Source organism: Athene cunicularia (assembly GCF_003259725.1).
Source record: "Athene cunicularia isolate RWA chromosome 11 unlocalized genomic scaffold, athCun1 chr11_part1, whole genome shotgun sequence".
NCBI classification, from domain to species: domain Eukaryota; kingdom Metazoa; phylum Chordata; class Aves; order Strigiformes; family Strigidae; genus Athene; species Athene cunicularia.
The window spans coordinates 16,668,080-16,687,119 of record NW_020799113.1 but is presented as its reverse complement, the minus strand read 5'-3'; the positions used below and the strand labels follow the sequence as shown (position 1 = coordinate 16,687,119).

The window sequence follows — 19,040 nt, the reverse complement described above, 5'->3', positions numbered from 1 at the left end:
TGGGGGGGTGGGAATCTGTGTTATGCAAGCACTAGAACAGGGGCCTGGAAAGGTTGTATAATCTTTTTCCCGGAAGACATTGAAACTTCCAGTGGATGAGGGCCTGAGCAACCTGGTCTAACTCTGAAGTTACCTGGGCTGGGATCAGGTGGCTGGACTAGATGACATCCCACCAGAAATCCCTTCCAACCTAAATTATTCTGTGATGTGGGGCACCTATTTCTAAACAGTATAAACAGAGCAGTGTTAAACACGTCCTGTGATGGGCTGCACGAAGAGCCTGCCACAAGAGGGAGGAAATGCCGGGTTTTGAGCAGCACCAGAGTTGCGGGTTCCCGGGTGGGCGGTAGCTGAGCTGAAAGCTCTCACAGATCTTGTATCTCTGAAGGGGGCAATCTCCAAATGACTGTTGTGTGTGCAGCCTGTGACATGTGAGCTAAAGAAACAGAAGACATCTCTTGGCTGCTGCTCGGATGCCAGGAGGCCCTGGTGCCAAGCTTTAGCTGTTCCATCCAACACACTGGAATGTGGATTTTGACCCGGCTGCATTTTCCTAAGAAGGTAACCTGCTCCAAAGAGCCATTAGATAAACAAGAAAATGCTATAAATCTCATGTCAACTTCCACTTTGCAACTCTGCTTAGTCAGCATGGAAAAAAGCTATGTGGGGTTTGTATTTCAAGTGTTGTTTAAACGGGGAGGCCTAATGTACCATGTTCTTAATTTTGTGTGGTGCTTGCAAGACTCCTTCAATTTTCAGGAACTGATTTCTGAATGATGATATACTTATGTGTCTTTTTTTTTTACCTAAACAGTTTCAAAAGGAAATGAATCTTACTGTCAGAGTATAAAGAATATTTAGCATGAAACCCAGAAGGTACTTTTATAGAGCAAATCTCTATGAAATTTTTCTAGCTGCCAATAGCTAGAAAGACACAGAATGGAGATTTGGTAATGTATAGATAAGTATAATTTTTGTTAGCAGTCAAACTGCTTGAAGAGCATTTAGGTACAATTCCTAGTTAAAAATCTTCCTGAAAATTGATATGGATTTCATATTGATGAAAAACCAGTAAGTATCTGGACCAAAATTTACAATGTGTAACAGTTTTTATAGCATCAGAACAGTGTTAATTGTGTGAACAAGGCTTGCTGCTTTCTTATTAAACATTTTGAACTGACAAATTATGTGGGTTTCTCGAATAACAGTTATACTGTACTATGGCACAGAGTACGTGATAATCTATAAAAATCTTAGTGTTCCCTTTAGTCATTTTGTCAGGACATGGCAGAATTCTAGAGATACAGGTTGCAGGGTCTGATCTATATTTTGGTTTGAGGAATTTGAATCCAAATAATGCCTGCAGAAACTAATTTACCTTTGTGATGCCAACTTGTCAGAATTCTGATGCTTGGGTAATTTTTTGACCTTTCCATTTTATCATTTTGCATGCTGAGCTGCTACAAACAACTTTAACATTTTCTCGATTAGAGATACAAGGATTTTTCCACTGTGGTGACAAAGTCTGCATTTGTGCTTTGACATTTGGGGGAAATCTCCATGGTTGCCATAAAGCAGAAAAGAAACAACTTCTGATTGCTCTCTATCCTTTACATTATGAAGTGCTGTTTCACTAAAGTTTCTGGGTCTCAGGCATGTATATTTTTGATGCATGTTTATGGAAGAAAAACAATTTATCTAAGACTGTACTTCCCTCTAAGGAAGGATTTCCAGAATTATTTTGTTTCCAGTAATTGCTGTTCCTCAAAAATCTTGCATTTGCCACGACCAGAAGAGAACAAAGTGCTCTCTTTTAGATTGGAAAAATGTGTGCAGCACAAAAAAAAAAAAAAAAAAAAAAAAAAAAAAAAAAAAAGTCCATGGTGTGTTTGAAAATGTTTTCTTTTCAAGATTGCTCACGGCCATCTCTACCCAAGTATGCTGCTTAACACAGCTGTGAGGGAGAGGCAGGTAAGCTCCTCTGTGGCACAAGTACTCAGATGATAGGCTTTCTTGTGCTGAAGTAAAGTTCATTACCTCCTATGAGAGCAGTATTTCCACAGGCTACATCCATTACGGTGAAACTTGGTTGTTAATGCTCAGTAATGCTCATCCTTGTGTCCTTTGTCTGTCTCTCTCACTGTTCTTTACCATTGTTTTTTGAAAGCATTATCCAAACCTTTCCAGAATATTAGAAATATTTTTTAACTGGGCAAAACCCTGCCAAAGCAAATGAGTCTGTCAGGAGTAGGTGCTGGAGGGGACATGGCTTGCACTGACCCTGGCATGGAGAAGGGTTCTCCCCATAAACAAGGAGCATGGACCAGGGAGCCCAAATGGGGTGACTGGGAGGAAGAATGTTCCTTTCATATAACCTCCTGTCTACAGCTTTGAAACCTGTTGTGGTCCATGAAGTAGGAAGTGCCTTCACAGAGAGGAACACTGGAAGAGTTGTTTGCTCAAGTCTGTACGTGCTATGCCACAGGTTCTGGTTTGCATTCCAGGAAAGCAGTATCGCCAGGTCCGAGAAAGAGGGGACTGTGTATTTTCAAAGAAGCCAGCTGACTCCCAGCATCAAACGCTCCTGGCCGGCCCTTCCACTGAGGTCGGCACTCTTCAGCTGGACACCGTTTTGCCTGGTATGTGGTCTGCTACAGTGTTATAGAAGTAGTTGTCAGTCTATTGTGGCTCATTCTGCCTTTAAGAAATTATGCCATAAAGCGTGTCTGTCTTGAACTTGGAAGAATTTCAGGATTTCTGAGAAAATAGTCCTCATCATTAGTAATTAGATTAAAAGATGCATAGCATTATCAGAGCTCCTAATTACTTCAGAATTACTGGATTCAGTAATTTGAATTTGTCAGAAAGTCTTAAAAACTGTGGACAGGAAAATAACATGGTACAGTAAAGGATGAGAATCTAATGGGAAAGAAATTCAGTAGGTGTTCTTTTCCTAAGAAAAAAGATGAGCAATCTTTCTAAAGTTAAATTTTTTTTATCTGTAATAATAAAATTTGTTATGGAATTGTTTTAAATTAGAAAGTAATGAATCTCCTACACTTCAGTTGCAAAGAAGTCTTGGCAACTGAGGTTATATTGTATCTAAAAACCCTGCAGTCTACATGTGCAGTGGATAGTATGTGAAATATCCAAGGATGTACTTAAATTCAAGGCTGAAAGCTAAGAGTGACTTTATATGGAAGTAGGAAGTACTGTCATTGCCCCTGCTGGGTTCTTCTTTCCCAGGAAGTTTGGGACAAGCTATCCTGCTTGTTCCTTTTCCTTCCCTAGAGATCCTGAAATGCCTTCCAACCATTACTGTATTTATTCCCTTTTATCCCTGTTTTAAGCAATAAGTTTAACAGCACCATGTTTTCTCATTGCTTGGTGGCACTTCATTCCACCTTTGCACAGACAAGGAAGGAATAGCAGGTTGGAAATTATAAATTGTAATACAGCACAAAGGAGGTTTCTAAGCAAGGGAACAGATAAACCTGAAGTGATTCAGGGCTGGTGATGGTGGAACAAATTTCAAGCAAAAACTGCAAAAGATTTGAAAGACAAGATGCAGATTTGATGACAAGGTGAATTTCAAAGGGGCTGGTATTTCTTAAAAACGTACTTCATAGTATGATGCATGTGTTCTGCTCATAAAGTTTGTTTAATATTTATGTATTACTAATTATGTTTGATTATTATTTAAAGAATAGGGAGAATCTGTGCTTATGCCAGCAGTCAGCAAGGAAGTTCCTACCCAGGGTCCTGGTCAGCTTGTGTTGTCTGTGCTCTTGTAACTAAGGTGCTGCCATGATCTGAGGTAGTTAACCCAGAGCTACGCTAGGATTACCCACATGAGATCTCAGCATAACTGGACTTTGGGCGGGGATGAACCTTCTTCATTCAGGATATGTTACTATCTTGAGCTGTGAGCTCTATTTTATTACACTTTATATATTTGATTTGGCACAATAATTTAACAAATTAGAGTATTACAGTAATGGTTCTCATGAAGTGTTTTAATAAAAAGATGGAAAATAAGGACTTCAACTGGGATGAAAGGAATGCCATTCCTAACTGAGATTTGCTGCACTTAAATAGCAGCTGTTTACTGAACCTTCTGCACTGCGCTCTGGCCTCCCTGCCGGAAAGGAGAAGAGGGGCCAGGCAGCTTGCCCATACTTCCGAAGATGGTAAATGACAGAAGCATGCAGAAAAGCTTTCCTTTTTTATTGTGAAACTTTCCATTAAAATGTATCTATTTTAAAAGAGCAGCCCCCCGCTTACTGCATCCTTATATGGCAGATATAGCCATCCTGCTCCATTGTAGCTCTGTCCTCCCTGATGTTGGAACACTCCGTGTAATGTACGCTTTCTCAGCATTCACGTTTTATTGACAGTAACTTTCTGGCTTTTCATGAAGAGCTTGAGGAATGTAAATCAATGGCAGAAGCTAACTGGTGAGAAGTAGTAAAGCTTTATTTCTCTATGGTGTGTCTGCAAAGACTCACTCTGTGCCTGTTGCAGCTCTCCAGGGACTGTCGTTGTTTATTTCAGGCTGTGGGTTGATGGCTTTTCTAAGACTCATGCCCCAAAATTGCTGGGCCTATCCTGTGTGCACAAGTATGGTGGGGGTGAAATGCAGTTATGTTCTCAGTGAGAGATGCAAAGGTAGACACAAAAAGAGACATTTTGGCTCTAAAGTGTAATGTGGAGGAGATAGAGCTGCGTTTTGCACCTCCCTCCTTATCTCTTCCACACCGTGCGTGTTTATTTTGCAAGCTTCTGATGTTTTGTGTAGACAGAGTGTAGCTGAAAGGAAAGAAAGTTTTCTCTTTCTCATTTTCACTTGTAGTGTTACGCATATTTCTCTGGGATGGACTTTTGATCTGTGGGAGACTCAGCTGAGGTGCCTAACTCCGAAGTGATGTATTTCACTTCCTGGAGCAGCATCACGAGACTGCTTCTGGGTTTGTCCTGTGGGGACTGATGGTGTGCTTTGCTTTATGTACCCTTGGGAGGGAAGAGAGGAGCCTGGCAAGAGAAGTAGCAGGCTGCTGGGCCTGGTTTACTTTATATCCCCACTGCATAGAACCTTCCAATTTTCTGTATGAGATTAATTACAATAAGTCAACAGTAAGCAAACTGGTGCAGTTTTAAATGCATATAGGATTCCAGTAAGAGATTCTCTTCTTTTTGGAATGTGCCTTCTTGCATAAATGGATTTTATGAAAATAAGTAAGAGAAGGAAATCAAACACCACATCATAGTAGCACAAGGGCTCGTATTTTGAATATGGACTTTGCTGGACCTAGATATAGTGTATAAACCCATGTATCTGTGACCTGCCTCATTTTTTCTCAAATACATAATTTATAAATACTCAATTTCTTTGAGTAAAAGTTATAACAGAGGTCAACTTGTTCATCATTGACACATCACAGTTGTTCCCAATGCCAATTCAAATATTTTTCTGCAAAAAAAAAAAAAAAAAAGGTAGAAAATGACTGTCCCTAAAAATTTTTCCCTGTATACAAATATAAAGCTGTGTCAATGAATAAAAGCAGAAAAATCTCACTTCCCACCAGTCAATGTGGGAACAAGACAGAAGGTTCCCTTGGTTATTGTGCAGACATGAGAGGAATAAGGGCTTCTTCCATCAGATACGGTATGAATCCTGGACAAATTAGTGTTGCCAGGGAGTCAGCTGTGCTCTGATGAAGGACTGAGAGTATCATCCCAGTCTTGGAAGGCCTGGTCTTCATTCTGAGCCCAGGGGAAGTAGTTGGGCCTGCAGGAAACCTTTCCCATGAGAAAACCCATATGGGTAGACTTATGATGTAAATTGACTCCCATATTACCTTAAGGGCCTAGCCAAAAACTCCTGAGTTTCGTACTCGGGGTCAGTCACTTCTGTAATGTTTGTTAATGAATGAGAACATCGACTGTTAAGCATCCTTGAAGTACGGATCTGTTTTCTAGAGTGCTTTCCTCTATGTAGCACTAGACCTCTGTACATCACACATACTCTCTATGCCATTCCTTACGTGACGATTTTTCTTGTAGGAAACATTAAGGGGTGAGGGTTATAAATTTTCTTTAGTGCAAGAGCTCCCCTGGTATTTTATTTATATTGGATCTTCATTTGTGCCTGCATACTGCTGTGTTTATTCAGCTGTCTTAGAGCTTCTTTCTGAGACCACATCGAGGCTGATTTTAAACCCGCTTCTCCAGCTACACTCCCTTTTGTGTTCCCACTGTTCAAAAGTAACCAGATGGTCCCACAATTTCATGCATTCCCTAATCTTGTGAAACAGAAAAGGCCTGAGCCAGTTTCTCAGAAGAAGAATCTTAAGAATTTTTGTCCATGTTAAAGGATTTTTTTAGAATAGCTGTTTATACCTGTTTAAACCCAAGTAGTAAGGTAATTTCTTAATCTTTTTTTCTTTTTCTATCTTTTACATTATTTTGATTTAGAGCTAAAATGCAAGCAAAATGGATTTGGTTTTAATTTAAATTAATTTAATTTAATTTAATTTAAATTGCACAGCTTAATTAAACATACTAGCTTGCTAAATATAAGTCCTTTACAAACATATTCACATTTTATCAGGCATAGACATTGCAAATAAGCCAGTTAACTTTTTCTTTGATTTATACTCTGCATATTACAGGTGACAGGAAAATGGTTTAATATATAGACTGGAAATATAAGAATCTTAATAATATGATTTTTCACTGTACTGTTTTTCAATATACTGGTACAGGCCTACTCTTATTTTGGCCTTGATTTTTATAATCAAATAATTCTAGTAAGGGGAAGAAAGGCATGTGTTTAGAACAGGATGCCATCAGTAAGGAATCTGCTTAATGTGCTTGCATTTGCTTCCAATGCCACTGTCACCTATGGATCTCCCTTGAGATATCTGTGACTTCACTGATGAATACGTTCCTTTATATCAGGAAACCATTTCCTGGGTTTATGTCCACCTCCTTATGCTTTAGAAAATTTGCTTAAAGATAAGTGAAGCATGCAGACAAGGTGAATTGCCTTGTAATTTCATCATATCTTGGATATTTGCTATTTGTTTTTACCTCTGCAGACAAGGAACACATAAAACCAAATTCCTTTATTAGTAAAAACAAACTTTTGTGATGCCGTAAGAAAGTTTATAAATGTAAAGTTTACTGACTTATAGTGGAAAACAAGGGAAAAGTCAGCAGTATTTTTGTTGTTGTTGCCTGTTGGAAAACTTCAGGCATTAGCTCTGCAATATTAAAATTCTAGCCAAACTTATTTGATTTGAAATAATTTACAGGACACATGCATCTAATTAGGATGTCACTCCAATGATGGAGGAGGTGACTGCTCCTCAGCTTTCTAGGTAATGCTGCCAGTAACTCTGAATGTGGGGGGAAAAAACCCACAACCTTTTCCCTGCAAAGGTATTTTCACCTCCTTACAGATCTTTTATTTACTTTACATTGAACAGGAGGTATTTCTAACCTGTTTGTAAAAATGCTTTTAGACTGACACCTGAAAGGCTGCTGTCCAGATGTTTGAGAACTATATTTTAAAAAGAGCAGAGGGTGCTTGGATTATTCTTGAAATTGTCACACCCATTTCCTCAAGGAAATAAAGTGACCCTTTCAAGTTTGGCACATGTTGCTCTTGCTAAGGTATGGAAAACTCTTGGATTTCAGTAGCTTTCCTCTGAAAACACTTTGGTGTTTTAACAAGTTTACTCAGAGCAGCTGATTTTTAAAATTTCTTAGACTGTTTCAGTGTTCATTTCAGTATGAAAGAATGAGAACAAACCAGTTACTGTAATGAGAAAACTATCTTACACTGTTCTGGGAGCTCCTTTTTGGGAGGTATGAGTCCAGGGTCCATCGGGCTCACCCTGCCAGCTCTGACTGAGGAGTTGGTTCCCATCAGCAGTCAGGTGGTGGCAGCAGCAGAGTTTAAGGAGTGGTTGGTTATATGTGCAAAACCCCAATAACCAGACCTTAAAATCTTTGGGAGAAGGTAGCTGGTTTGCAGTTTCTGCAGCTTCTGTTTACTATTCTCTCTCTTTCTTTTCTCTTGCAGAATTCACCCCAGTCTTACCAGAGGGAGAGGCATTTCAGCTGTGCCTATACTATTAAGCCTACAGCCTCTGCAGACTGGAAATTTTGCTGTTTCATTGTCATCAGCAAGTAATTGTGGTATCTCTGCTTTAGCAAACTGGAAAATGGAAATGAAGAGAAATACAACAAAGTTGCTGTGGCTATTGATGTTCTTTGATATTGTGTCATTCAGCTATGAAAAATCAATGAGAGAGCGAGCTATTGAGCTGATGCAAGATGCACGTTTAATTGATGGGTATATAAAATATGTTCATCTAAACCCTCTTTGTGAATCTTGACAAGTGAGGAAGAAACGCTAAAGTGTGTTTGGATCAGTAGAGACGCAGGCTGTTACAGGCACATGGCAGTTACTGTTGCAGTGATTTATCTGGAAGGAATTTTGGTTTAGAGGGTACTTACTGTAGGATCAGGTTATTTAAAATGCATTTGTGATTGTCTGGTTAGGCTTCGCCACTTAATAATTGTTTCCCTTTACATAATGTTTTTGTCTCCTTCCTGTAATTTAATGGCATCTTTCATTAGCAATGACTTCTGTGCAGATCTAAATAGGCTTCATACCTTGAAAGAATGACGTCTGTGGTGAGTGCAATTTGATCTGGGAACACAGACACTGATTATTCTAGCACAGGCAGCACTATTACTCTACAACAAGTACCGACTGCTAAGGAGTGCGGTGGCTGATTTCAGCTCTCTCATTCCTTCAGAAACGAGTAGGAGAAAAATAGATAAAGAAGCGTAACAGCTATAAAAATGGGAGAAGCAAAAAAAGTTTCTTACCGTTCTAATTAAGAAATAAATCTTGTTTCCAAAAGAAGGGAAACTTTTAAGCATATGTTACTGCAAGGATTGGCAATTAATAGTCTAAGGGGATATGAACAGTGGAAGAAATTACGTTTGGGTTAGAAGGGGAACAAATATTTCTATCACAAACCCTACTTGTTTTTAATTCTAGCCACAATGACTTTGCACTGCGGCTGAGAATACTTTACCAAAATATGCTCAGTAGAGTCAACTTAAGAGAACTCAACATGACCCACACAAACCTTGCAAAACTTCAGGCTGGTTATGTGGGAGCTCAGGTATGTACTGCCATGGCTGCGAGTCTGAGAACATTTTTTTACATTTTCCTCCTTCCCAATCACAAATGTAATCCTGGCCTTGGTTGGCTCTTTCTGTTGAAGAATAAAACAACAAAACTGAAAAGCTGCAAACATCTGTGTTTCAAAAGTTTGTGTTTTATAATCCAGGTGCCCTTAACCAAAACAGTGGCATTTGTTTTGTGATAAATAAATTAAACTTACATCCCCTTTCCTGCATGTACTGTGGAGTAGTTGAGTGTGTCAGGAGGCTTTAAGCACATCTAGAGTGGATACTCTTCCTCTGGGGGGAAAAAAACTATAGTGGCAACTCCCTTATAAACTGTAAGAAATTATTTTGGTCTATGCTCATGAACTTCACTATTAGCGAATGAGAGGTTCCAAGTTGAAACACAAGTTATCTAGTTTACTTGTCAATGTCTCTTTCAGTTTTGGTCAGTGTATGTTCTTTGCAGCGCTCAGAACAAGGATGCTGTGCGTCTGACCTTAGAGCAAATTGATGTTGTCAAGAGGATGTGTAACAGCTATGAAGAGCTTGAACTTGTGACAACTTCCCAAGGTGATGCTCTTTCTTGTAACAAAAATTTTTTTAAAATGGGATTGCAGGAGGTGAGTGCAAAAGACAGAGAGCTGCAAGCAGGCAAGTTATCATGTTTCAAGAATAACTTTCACTTCAGTTTTTCCACTTAACCACAATAACTGACTCTGTGCACAGACCTGGCCCACCCGAGCCACAAGAAAATCTGCCATATAAACATGCACTAGTATAAGCTCCTGTCCTATGAAAACGTCAGTGTTGTTGCTTGCAATTGACAATAACAATTGTTGCTCAGTAGTGCGGGCTTCCTATCTGTCATGAAATTACTTTGGAATTATCTTCCTTTGTTGTTTCCAGGTATCTCTGACAGTATAAGGATCGCGTGTTTGATTGGAATAGAAGGTGGTCACTCCATTGACAGCAGTCTGGCAACACTGAGGATGTATTATGACCTGGGTGTTCGTTACATGACTTTAACACATACCTGCAATACACCTTGGTAACTAATGTGCATGTTTTTGTGTGACCATCTAAAGCAAAGTGGTGGCAGCTCCAAGACGGGGAAAATATGGGTTCATACAAAGAGTTCACCTATGAAAGACTGAACCAAGTCAAGGATGACAGGTTTTTGGGGTGAATCACTTGCCATGTATCAAGTGGGAGACTGAAGGATCTGTTATGTAGTGCGTGTTACATGGGCAATTTGGAAACTTTTAAACCTCGTTAACAACACAAAGGTGGTAAAATTGCTATCCTCTTTGCTTTATTAGGAAAGTCACATGGGGCAAAACAGGAAAAAAAAAAAGTAGTAGTAAAAATGCATATGATGTAGATAAAAGAGGGTAAATGCTATGTAAGAACTCAGCAGTCAGCCGCCTTCAACGCTGTCCTCTGGCCAGCTCAAAAGTGCAAGTCCCATATGCAGCTAGAGAGATGGGTACTTAGTTCCTGTATCAGAGTATGAAAACCTACTCCTTGCTGGATTGACAAAATTCCTCTTTGTACTGACTCAGAGAAGGGGGAATTGTGTGCAGAGAGGGCTGAAAGGCAGGCTTTCTGACTGACAGGTAACCAACATTTCAGTGTATCTTTGTTCTCTGATGAAGGTTTGTTTAATCAGAAAATTTATGACAAGCATCTCTTTGCTTGTCTTGCATTGCTTCCAAATATACAGCAGTCCTGAACCTGAAGACATAACATCCATAAAACAGTTATGAACATAAAAAGCACTGTGTGAACAAGATATGTATTATGTAGCTCATTATCCTTACGTTTGGCTATGCGTGACATGGTAATGATTACATTGTGTGTAGCATAAGAAGTTTCAGTTGCTGATATTGCAGTCTCCAGAATAATATGATGTTTCTCTTCCCTAACTCCCCCTTTTAAGGTCTGAATCATCATCTAAAGGAATACACAACTTTTATCCCAGTGTTACTGGTCTGACTGCATTTGGCCAAGTAAGGATCTCTTCAAAAGTTAACCTAAGCAATCTCTCACGCAACTAACAACTTCTGGCCTTATCTTTTCAAAAAGCAGCTTGTCATTAATTACTGGCAGTTCTTGATAGTTAGGAGGTGAGGGTTCAGTCAAACCAAATTCCCTGTGATGTGCCTTAGGGTAAAAGAAGTGTTAGGTTTAATTATAACAATTGTTTTAATACAGATCAGATGAATTACTTAGTATGCAGAAGTAGTGAGATGTAAATAACAGTTCAAATTCTTTTACATTGACTAAATTATCTAAGTTTTGAGCACGTGGTGGTGTGCTTGTTAACTGTGAGTGAATAAATTACTATTAAATTAATAAGTAAATAGAAACCCATACAGGCACCGCATGTTTATGGTTAACTAACAGCTGAAGAATTTACTATTTAGTATTATCAGCTAAACAGTTTCCTTTAAGAAAACTTGATACTGACACTGCTGTCTGTTAATCTGTTTTAGGAAGTGGTAAAGGAGATGAATCGCCTGGGTATGCTGATAGATTTATCTCATACTTCATATTTCACAGCAAAAGCTGCACTGAGTATCTCAAAAGCACCAGTAATTTTCAGCCATTCCTCGGCATTTTCTATTTGTAATCACTCAAGAAACGTTCCTGATGATATCCTCCAGCAACTGGTGAGCAATATTGGTTTGGGTTTTGGGGGGTGGGTCTGTTGGGTTTTTTGGTTGGTTGGTTGGTTGGTTTGTTTGCTTTAATGGCAATGTTTGGCTAGCCTGAGGCATACATGCATTCAAGCTGTGGTGTTTTCACCTTCTCATCTCTGAACTGGATTTATAAGCAGATCCCTGAGCAGCAAGTTGCACATCCGTTTCTGAGACGTTTTCTTTAGGTTGTGTTTTGTCTTTGGCTACAAAAAACCAAGTATTTTGAAATACTTTGAAAATCTGGTGGAGACTGGTTTGACGTAGTCACTGAACTTCTGCTGAGTCAAGCCACAGGAGAATATCATGAACACAGAGTAAAGGACAGAGGCAAAGCCTTGTGTTGCCATTTGAGCTTTGACTTACAGAGTGTTGTTATGCTCACTCATAGAGGGATGTAGAAGAATCTGTATGAGATGCCCATGAGGTTTGCAGGACACACATGAGTGTCCACTCATTAACTGCCTCTTCATATCTTTCAGAAAAAGAACAAGGGAATTATCATGGTGACTTTCAATGCAGACGTACTGGCTTGTGGCAGAAAAGTTGTTAATGTTTCTACCCTTGCAGGTTTGAAGTTAATATATTAATTTTTTGTGGGCTGCCTCTGTGAAGTTCCTGTCATCTGTGTAATTTCTGAAATTGTGTAAATTACACTGCTTGTTTATTGCCTTCCACACCTTACCCCAGCTCTAGGTATTTTTAGAGCTAATTAAACATTAATTCATTACACAAAACCAAGAGATACAAGGTGTGTCACTGGAGGACATGATTCTCCCAAATAGAGCCATTAATCCCGAAGTAGTTGTTACTTTCTGGAAAACATCTTAAACCTTTCTAATTAAGAGTGAAAAACACAGGTATGTAATGGGTAATGAAAAATCCGTTGGTATATGTGTGGAATCAACCCGCTGTAACAATCATGTCTCTTTCTTCATTTGCATCTCATCAGTGTAGCTATTATTTTGAAGATTGCTGCCTGATGTTCTTAATAACTAATAACATCTAGTTAAGCATCAGTAAATATTCAGAGTATATCATCTGCATTATTACATTTTAACCTGTATTCTCAGGATGTCTTTTGACTTTTTTTTTAAAGGATTTGATTAAGAATCCATGATTAAGAACAGTCTCCTAGTGCCAATATGTCTGAACTGGATTATTTATTCTTGCCAGACATTCAGACGTTGTTTTCTTTGATATTTCTTTCAGACCATTTTGACCACATAAAGAAAATTGCAGGCTCAGAATCAATAGGAATTGGTGGTGACTATGATGGAGTGAAACGGTTAGTAAAATTGTACATACATTGACGTCCGCTCCTTAAATGATGAAGGTTTTGGTTCCTTTGGGGGAAAAAAAAAAAAAAAAAAGCCAGACTAAAAGAGTTGTAGCAAGTTGTCTTGTTATGAGTACTAAAACAAATTTTATGAATGAGGGGCATAATGATCCCTTTTTAGAACTGTATGAAGCAGTGCTACAAATGTAGAAGCAGATCCTAATGCCCTGTGAACTCTGGAATTGTGTTGTTCTAGGCAGTGGTTTCATATATAAGAGCAGTGATGGAGGGTGCTTTCCTCCAGAAGCCAAAGATGAATGACAGAAAAGCTGCCTCAGCCTTTAGATGGCAAATGAGTTAGGCCAGGGACATAATGTAAAGCTCCTTCCTCCACTATTACTTTCTAGTGGGGAAAGCCCAAAGTATTTTGGGGCTCTGAAAATCACTCCTGCTTTTGTGGCTTGGGTGAATAGCCTACAACAATCTCTCCTGCTCCTTCCTGAGCTAGAGTTGTTACACCACAGTAATTAAAGGCAGATTTGGTGCATTTGCTGGCATAACCCTAAACGGTTTTTCACTTTTTATCTTTCTGTTGAATCTTTTTCTTTTTTTCCCTGAGATCGGACACACTTGGGTATGAAAGTCACAGTCAGACTCAGATCTGAAAATCAGGACCACAAAAACAGTGTGTCAGCTCCCATGAGAGTTAGCTCATCATAGCTCTGAAAATACAATCTCCAAAATAAAAACGTAGTTTGCCACAAAAAGACACATTTTATTGCTTGCATTTTGCAAAGACCATCAGTTTAGTTGGTGGTGGAGTTGTTAAGGTCCTAAGGCCTGGTAGAAAGTAATGGCACAGAATTCTTGAGATATACTTTTCACCACACCTCCACAGAAAATAAAAAAAAAAAACCAAACCCAAAACAAACAACAGAAAATATTATTTATCTCAAAGTCTCATGGAAATACGATTTAAAACAGCTGTTTAATGAAGGGTTTGCAGCTTCTTAGGTCTAATTCCTTTCTATTCTGACAAGTCTTAGCAAAAGACATAGGTCAATTTTGCTTATTGTAATTTCTTCAGTAGAGGGTTCTGAATAACCTTCTTCTTGCTGCCTAAACTGTTGAATTCAAAACAATGTTGTTATTCTAAGTGCATTTTCTTTGGAAAAATTACTTTGTAAATGACAGAACACACAAAATTGCTGGCAACTCCTCAGCTCATCATGTGTTTGTAGGTTCCCTTTTGTTCTTAGTTACACAAGTGGATTGCACCAACTCCATCTGTGATGCAGCTGTTTCCTCTTGCTCTAAAGGCCAGATATAGAGTGGATTAACATATACATGAGTTTGGTTTTTATTTTGTTTTAATACCCTCCATGCTGTTGTTCTGCCCATATGCATTCCAGAATATACACTTTTGTTCTGCTAATGGGATCCTATGTGCAGAAAAAGCCTTTCATTGTGTCCCAGTCCTACTTTTGTTTATGTCATTTGAATTCTTAATTACTATTTTAACTTCTCAGAGAAAGAATTGCATCCAAAGTGAGCTCACTCCAAAAGTGAATATGTTAAAATTCTTCTACGTTTTTTCAGTGATGTGTGTTGAACGTTCTTGTGTGACTCTTGCCAATAGTTTCCCTGAGGGATTGGAAGATGTTTCTAAATACCCTACTTTGATTGAGGAACTTCTTAGAAGAGGATGGACTGGAACTGAACTAAAAGGGGTCTTGAGAGAGAACTTTCTTCGTGTCTTCAGAGAAGTGGAAAACGTAAGACTAAAAACTAAACTGAATCTTGATTCTTACTAAGATGGAGAGAGGAACTGTTGGTGCCTTACTGCCTTTTTTTTTGTTTTTCTCAATGAGAGAGCTATGAGGGAATGTAAGAACTTAATTCAGTAATTCCAAATGCTGGGAAAGAAACCAAGATGGCAAGAGAGTGTTAGCAGAATAAAGGAAAGTGAGAGAGAGAGTGGACAAAGCTCTTTGGAGCTTTTTCTCTCGGTGGTAATCTGATAAGTACACATCAATGACTTCTAAATAGAATCACTTCATGGTTTGGAGAAACTGTGGACGTACCAGCGTCACGGTCTGCCCGTGTTCGCTGGGGCAGTGAGGAATGCTGACTCCTGCAAATCAATTTAATTCTTGTCATGGGATTGGGCTGCTATCCAAAAGGCTCCTGCCATGACCAGATCATTAACAAGCCATAAACATAACAACTAGGTCACAACGAGTTTTAAGTGTAAATGGTAGATGCTAATCCAGAAGGATGAGGGAGGAGAGGAGAGGAGAGGAGAGAGACTGTGAGAGTGACATCCTAAATGGTAACTTTTTCAAAAGCCTCTGTTGAAACTTGCAAAATGCTTGCCTCCTGCTGGTTTTATTTACAGGGATAAGTAAGTAGATATTACACACACAAAACCTTATAGACAACATATATTTCATAGTGATCTTTTTTCCAGTTGCCCTTTTGCAGTATGTTACATGAGCAGAAACCTGGCAATTTTGTACCGTTTCAGTTAATCTGCCAAAATATCTACTTAAGGCCGAGTTGCACACTGGCAGACTGACATTATGAAGAGGTTGAAATTCATTGCACCTAACTGATCTGTGAGATTTCATAATATTTTTCCTTCTAAATTAAAGATGTTTGAAGCTTTTGTCTTGAGACTGTGAGCTGACTTTTGGGAAGAAAGCTCTTAAGTTTGATTGCTTAAGGTTTTCCAGCTAATGCATCCATATGTGGAGGGAGCCAAGACAAAGAACAGCTAGACTGTGACTTGCTTGAAATGTATCTGTACTGAATTCTGGGAAGTGTTTCATAGGAATAGAAACATCAGCATAACGATGTTGATTTCCTCATGTTCAGATGTGTTTCTGCAATACAGGTCAAGTTGGTTCACTTGAAATAGCATTGAATTTGCCAGCTGCATAAAGCTTTTTGCTGCTGTTCCAGTCTGACTTTCCGGGCAACCTTTTCAATTTTTCTAGGTGCGGAACATGAGTGGACTAATGGATGTAGGTGAAAGTGAAATTCCGCAAGAAGTAGTACAAAATTCCTGTCGCCTAGACCTACGTAATCATCAGCTTCAGACAGTCAGGTCCTTTGGATTTCCTTCTGTGGCACAACCTTTCAGTCTGATACTTGTAACTGTATCAAATTTAATACTGTATTTTGAATCATAAGATCTATGGAGTCTAGAGAGAGATATACGGAGTAATCTGCAATGCAACTAGTTATCTTAAAAAGCTATGTAAAGCTATGCTGGATTTTTTTCTGTAATTTCTATAAATTCACCTGTATACTTGAAAGTTAATGTAGATTTTAAATGCTGTAGCAAAAGCATTCAGAATTTGAAGTCATAAATTCTGTGTCATCTTGGCTAAACCAGGATCAACATTGTTAATGGAAAGTATTCACATTTAATGAATAAATTCTCTAATATGTGACACATGGTTTTGGTACCCATATTGTTGGACTTGGTATAAGTACTTGAGTCCAGAATCGGCAGTTCCACACAGGAACTAGAGAACATGAATAAGACACCTGTGCTGAGATGTTTTCAGATATTACTTGTTAAATCAGACAACTTTCATCATCAGTCAATGGCTTAGTCAGAGAAGGCCACTGCCCTGGTATATGTACAAGGGTGTTTTTTCGGTTTGTTGCTTATTTTTTAAGATGACAAGATGGATGACATGGCTATTTCAGTTTGGATTTCATGCTTACCACTAGCTTTAGGGATCCATCCTGCAGTATTAAACTCTTATTTTTGAACCCTGACCAGGACAGTGGGCAACTGGAGAGTTACTGAAGGGTGGAGGCAGATGTCTTGCATTCAGGTACAGGTGACCAGGCAATGGTGTAGATACATTTCTGTAATCTGGGGACTGCTGTTTGCTGCCTGTTCATGAAGCTGGGAGCAAGAATAAGCCAGGACAAAGTAGGAATTCTGGCTACTCAGAGGGTAAGATTTTGTTCTGATATTTTTATTGCAGTCTGAAAAGTATAAAATGAGTATTTAAATTAAATTTTTTTTAGACTGTTCCACAGCTTTGTGGAAATCTTTTTCACATTTGGACAGTGATCCTTATCAATAACAGGTTTTATTATTTTATTTTTATTCTAGCTGGCTAAAATCAGACCACTGTCAAATGATTAACAGGCATGAGATTAGAAAGAAGTATTTTTATTATAAATCTTCTGCTGTTTCAGCCTTTGGAACACGTTTTCAAATACACAAGGTATGTGAGGTTAGAAGCCACTGTTATACAGAAGAACATACATTGAGATAGGCCTAATCTTGGTAGGCTAATATGGCTCAAACCTGGAATTTTAATCAAATAATCCTGAGATTGAATGATAATTCATTCAATCATCATTCTGATGATGACGAAACTGTAAGATAGCAGCACTGCATCTTTGTAGGGTCATTTCCCAGTGCTTGCTGGTAAATGTTTTCTCATGATATTTCCTGTTAATTGTTATTTTTATCCCATGATAATGTGCTTTTATTTACTGATATGACATCTACAGAATCTAGCCTTAGTATAAAATAGAAGTCCTGTAATTGATCTAAGGACATAATCTGTAAACACACAAAGTATTTAACAACTGAAAGACAAGGCTAAGCATGAACAGAATAGAAACAGCAAGTCAGTTGTTTTCTAGAGTCACTTGAGACTCTTCCTGCCATCCATTTCTGCATCTTCCAGGGTTTCTGGAAAAAGACTGGTTTTTTATTGCTTCAAAATGAAGCTTCATTAATTCATCTAATAAGGTTGTCTCCTTGGTAAGTATATTCTGAGTATACTACTGCCACTTACTGAATTCTTTACAAATCATGTTGAATAATCAAGTTGCATACAAGACAAGTTTTTAAGCAAGTTTCTCAATAAATACTGATCCTGGTTATGCACCTACAATGGGGAATTACTACACTGACTCAGAAATCTGGCCTTCCTGACACTGCTTGACTGGCATCAGAACTTGTTTTACTGGTAAAATGATGAATTCAGTACAGCAAATTTTTAATTCCCATCAGTAGTTCTGAAAATAACTTCACAAGCCATTGAAAAACTCCTATCCATGGTATCTTTTCACAGAATTAGTACTGTGATCGTGACTTACGTATTTGAAATGAAAAATGCTTCCTTACTCCTTCCAGCCTTTTTCTTTCTACTGCGTTGTCACTTTCCTGCCCACTTATTTCTGCTTTTTTTCCATACTACAGCATGGATTAAAAATATTTTCCTTTTCTTAAAGATATGGATAATACTTTTATATGACAGATTACATCATCCTATAGGTATTTGTCATTTATTTTCTTTTTTTATCTATAGTGTATTGCACTTATTTGTTTGACTGCTCTGTGCAATTAATAATTTGTAACTTTGTGGCAAAACATATACATGAAATTTAAATAAAATATCGTTTAAAACTGTGTATAGATACTGGTGTAATTTCACAAAACAGTGTAAATATTTGGAACTCTAGGAAACCCTGAAAGAATCATGCAACTCATCTGCAGAAGGAAGGCTAGGGTATCATATGGGCTCTGGGTCAATGCTTCACAGGGGAGGTAGCCTCCCTCATGGCAGGCAGGAGAACATCAGGTAGGTTTAACCATAGAGCATCCTCATCCTCGATGTAGGCAGCCAGCCTCATCTTCACTCAGATAACGCCTAAGCTGTAGAGAAGTCTGAGCAAGTGCTTATGGGAAGGGAACATGGATGACTCAGTCATTGCAGTGAGTCCACGAGGACAGTGTTTCCTGCAGCAAATCACTTAAGGGCCAAGCTAGTCAAGACATAGAGAACAAGGTTTATGGGGAACTAGAC

The 19,040-nt window shown here is 38.6% G+C and overlaps 1 protein-coding gene across 5 annotated transcripts; it reads left to right on the top strand.

Annotated features, from left to right (window-relative positions):
- The first annotated feature begins 361 nt into the window (after positions 1-361).
- LOC113484478 (dipeptidase 2-like) lies at positions 362-17,548 on the top strand. 5 transcript variants are annotated; one of them, XM_026856866.1, is made up of 12 exons: positions 362-561; positions 2,505-2,605; positions 8,221-8,362; positions 9,080-9,206; positions 9,654-9,783; positions 10,120-10,261; positions 11,153-11,222; positions 11,709-11,885; positions 12,395-12,482; positions 13,125-13,200; positions 14,831-14,966; positions 16,191-17,548. In XM_026856866.1, exons 3-12 carry the CDS (start codon positions 8,232-8,234, stop codon positions 16,383-16,385), a joined length of 1,272 nt encoding a protein of 423 aa, XP_026712667.1. In that variant the 5' UTR covers positions 362-561; positions 2,505-2,605; positions 8,221-8,231; the 3' UTR covers positions 16,386-17,548. The 5 variants fall into 5 exon arrangements, with proteins under 5 accessions (XP_026712667.1, XP_026712666.1, XP_026712669.1 ...); XM_026856865.1 differs by having other exon boundaries at positions 2,505-2,639; positions 8,090-8,362; XM_026856868.1 differs by lacking the exon at positions 2,505-2,605.
- The last annotated feature ends 1,492 nt before the right edge of the window (positions 17,549-19,040 follow it).

Excerpts from the sequence above, each read along its gene's own strand:
- LOC113484478 (XM_026856868.1), top strand. The coding sequence starts at position 8,232 with ATGGAAATGAAGAGAAATACAACAAAGTTGCTGTGGCTATTGATGTTC. Across the intron at positions 11,223-11,708 it reads GTCTGACTGCATTTGGCCAA|GAAGTGGTAAAGGAGATGAA; the intron begins GTAAGGATCTCT and ends AATCTGTTTTAG. Across the intron at positions 11,886-12,394 it reads ATGATATCCTCCAGCAACTG|AAAAAGAACAAGGGAATTAT; the intron begins GTGAGCAATATT and ends CATATCTTTCAG.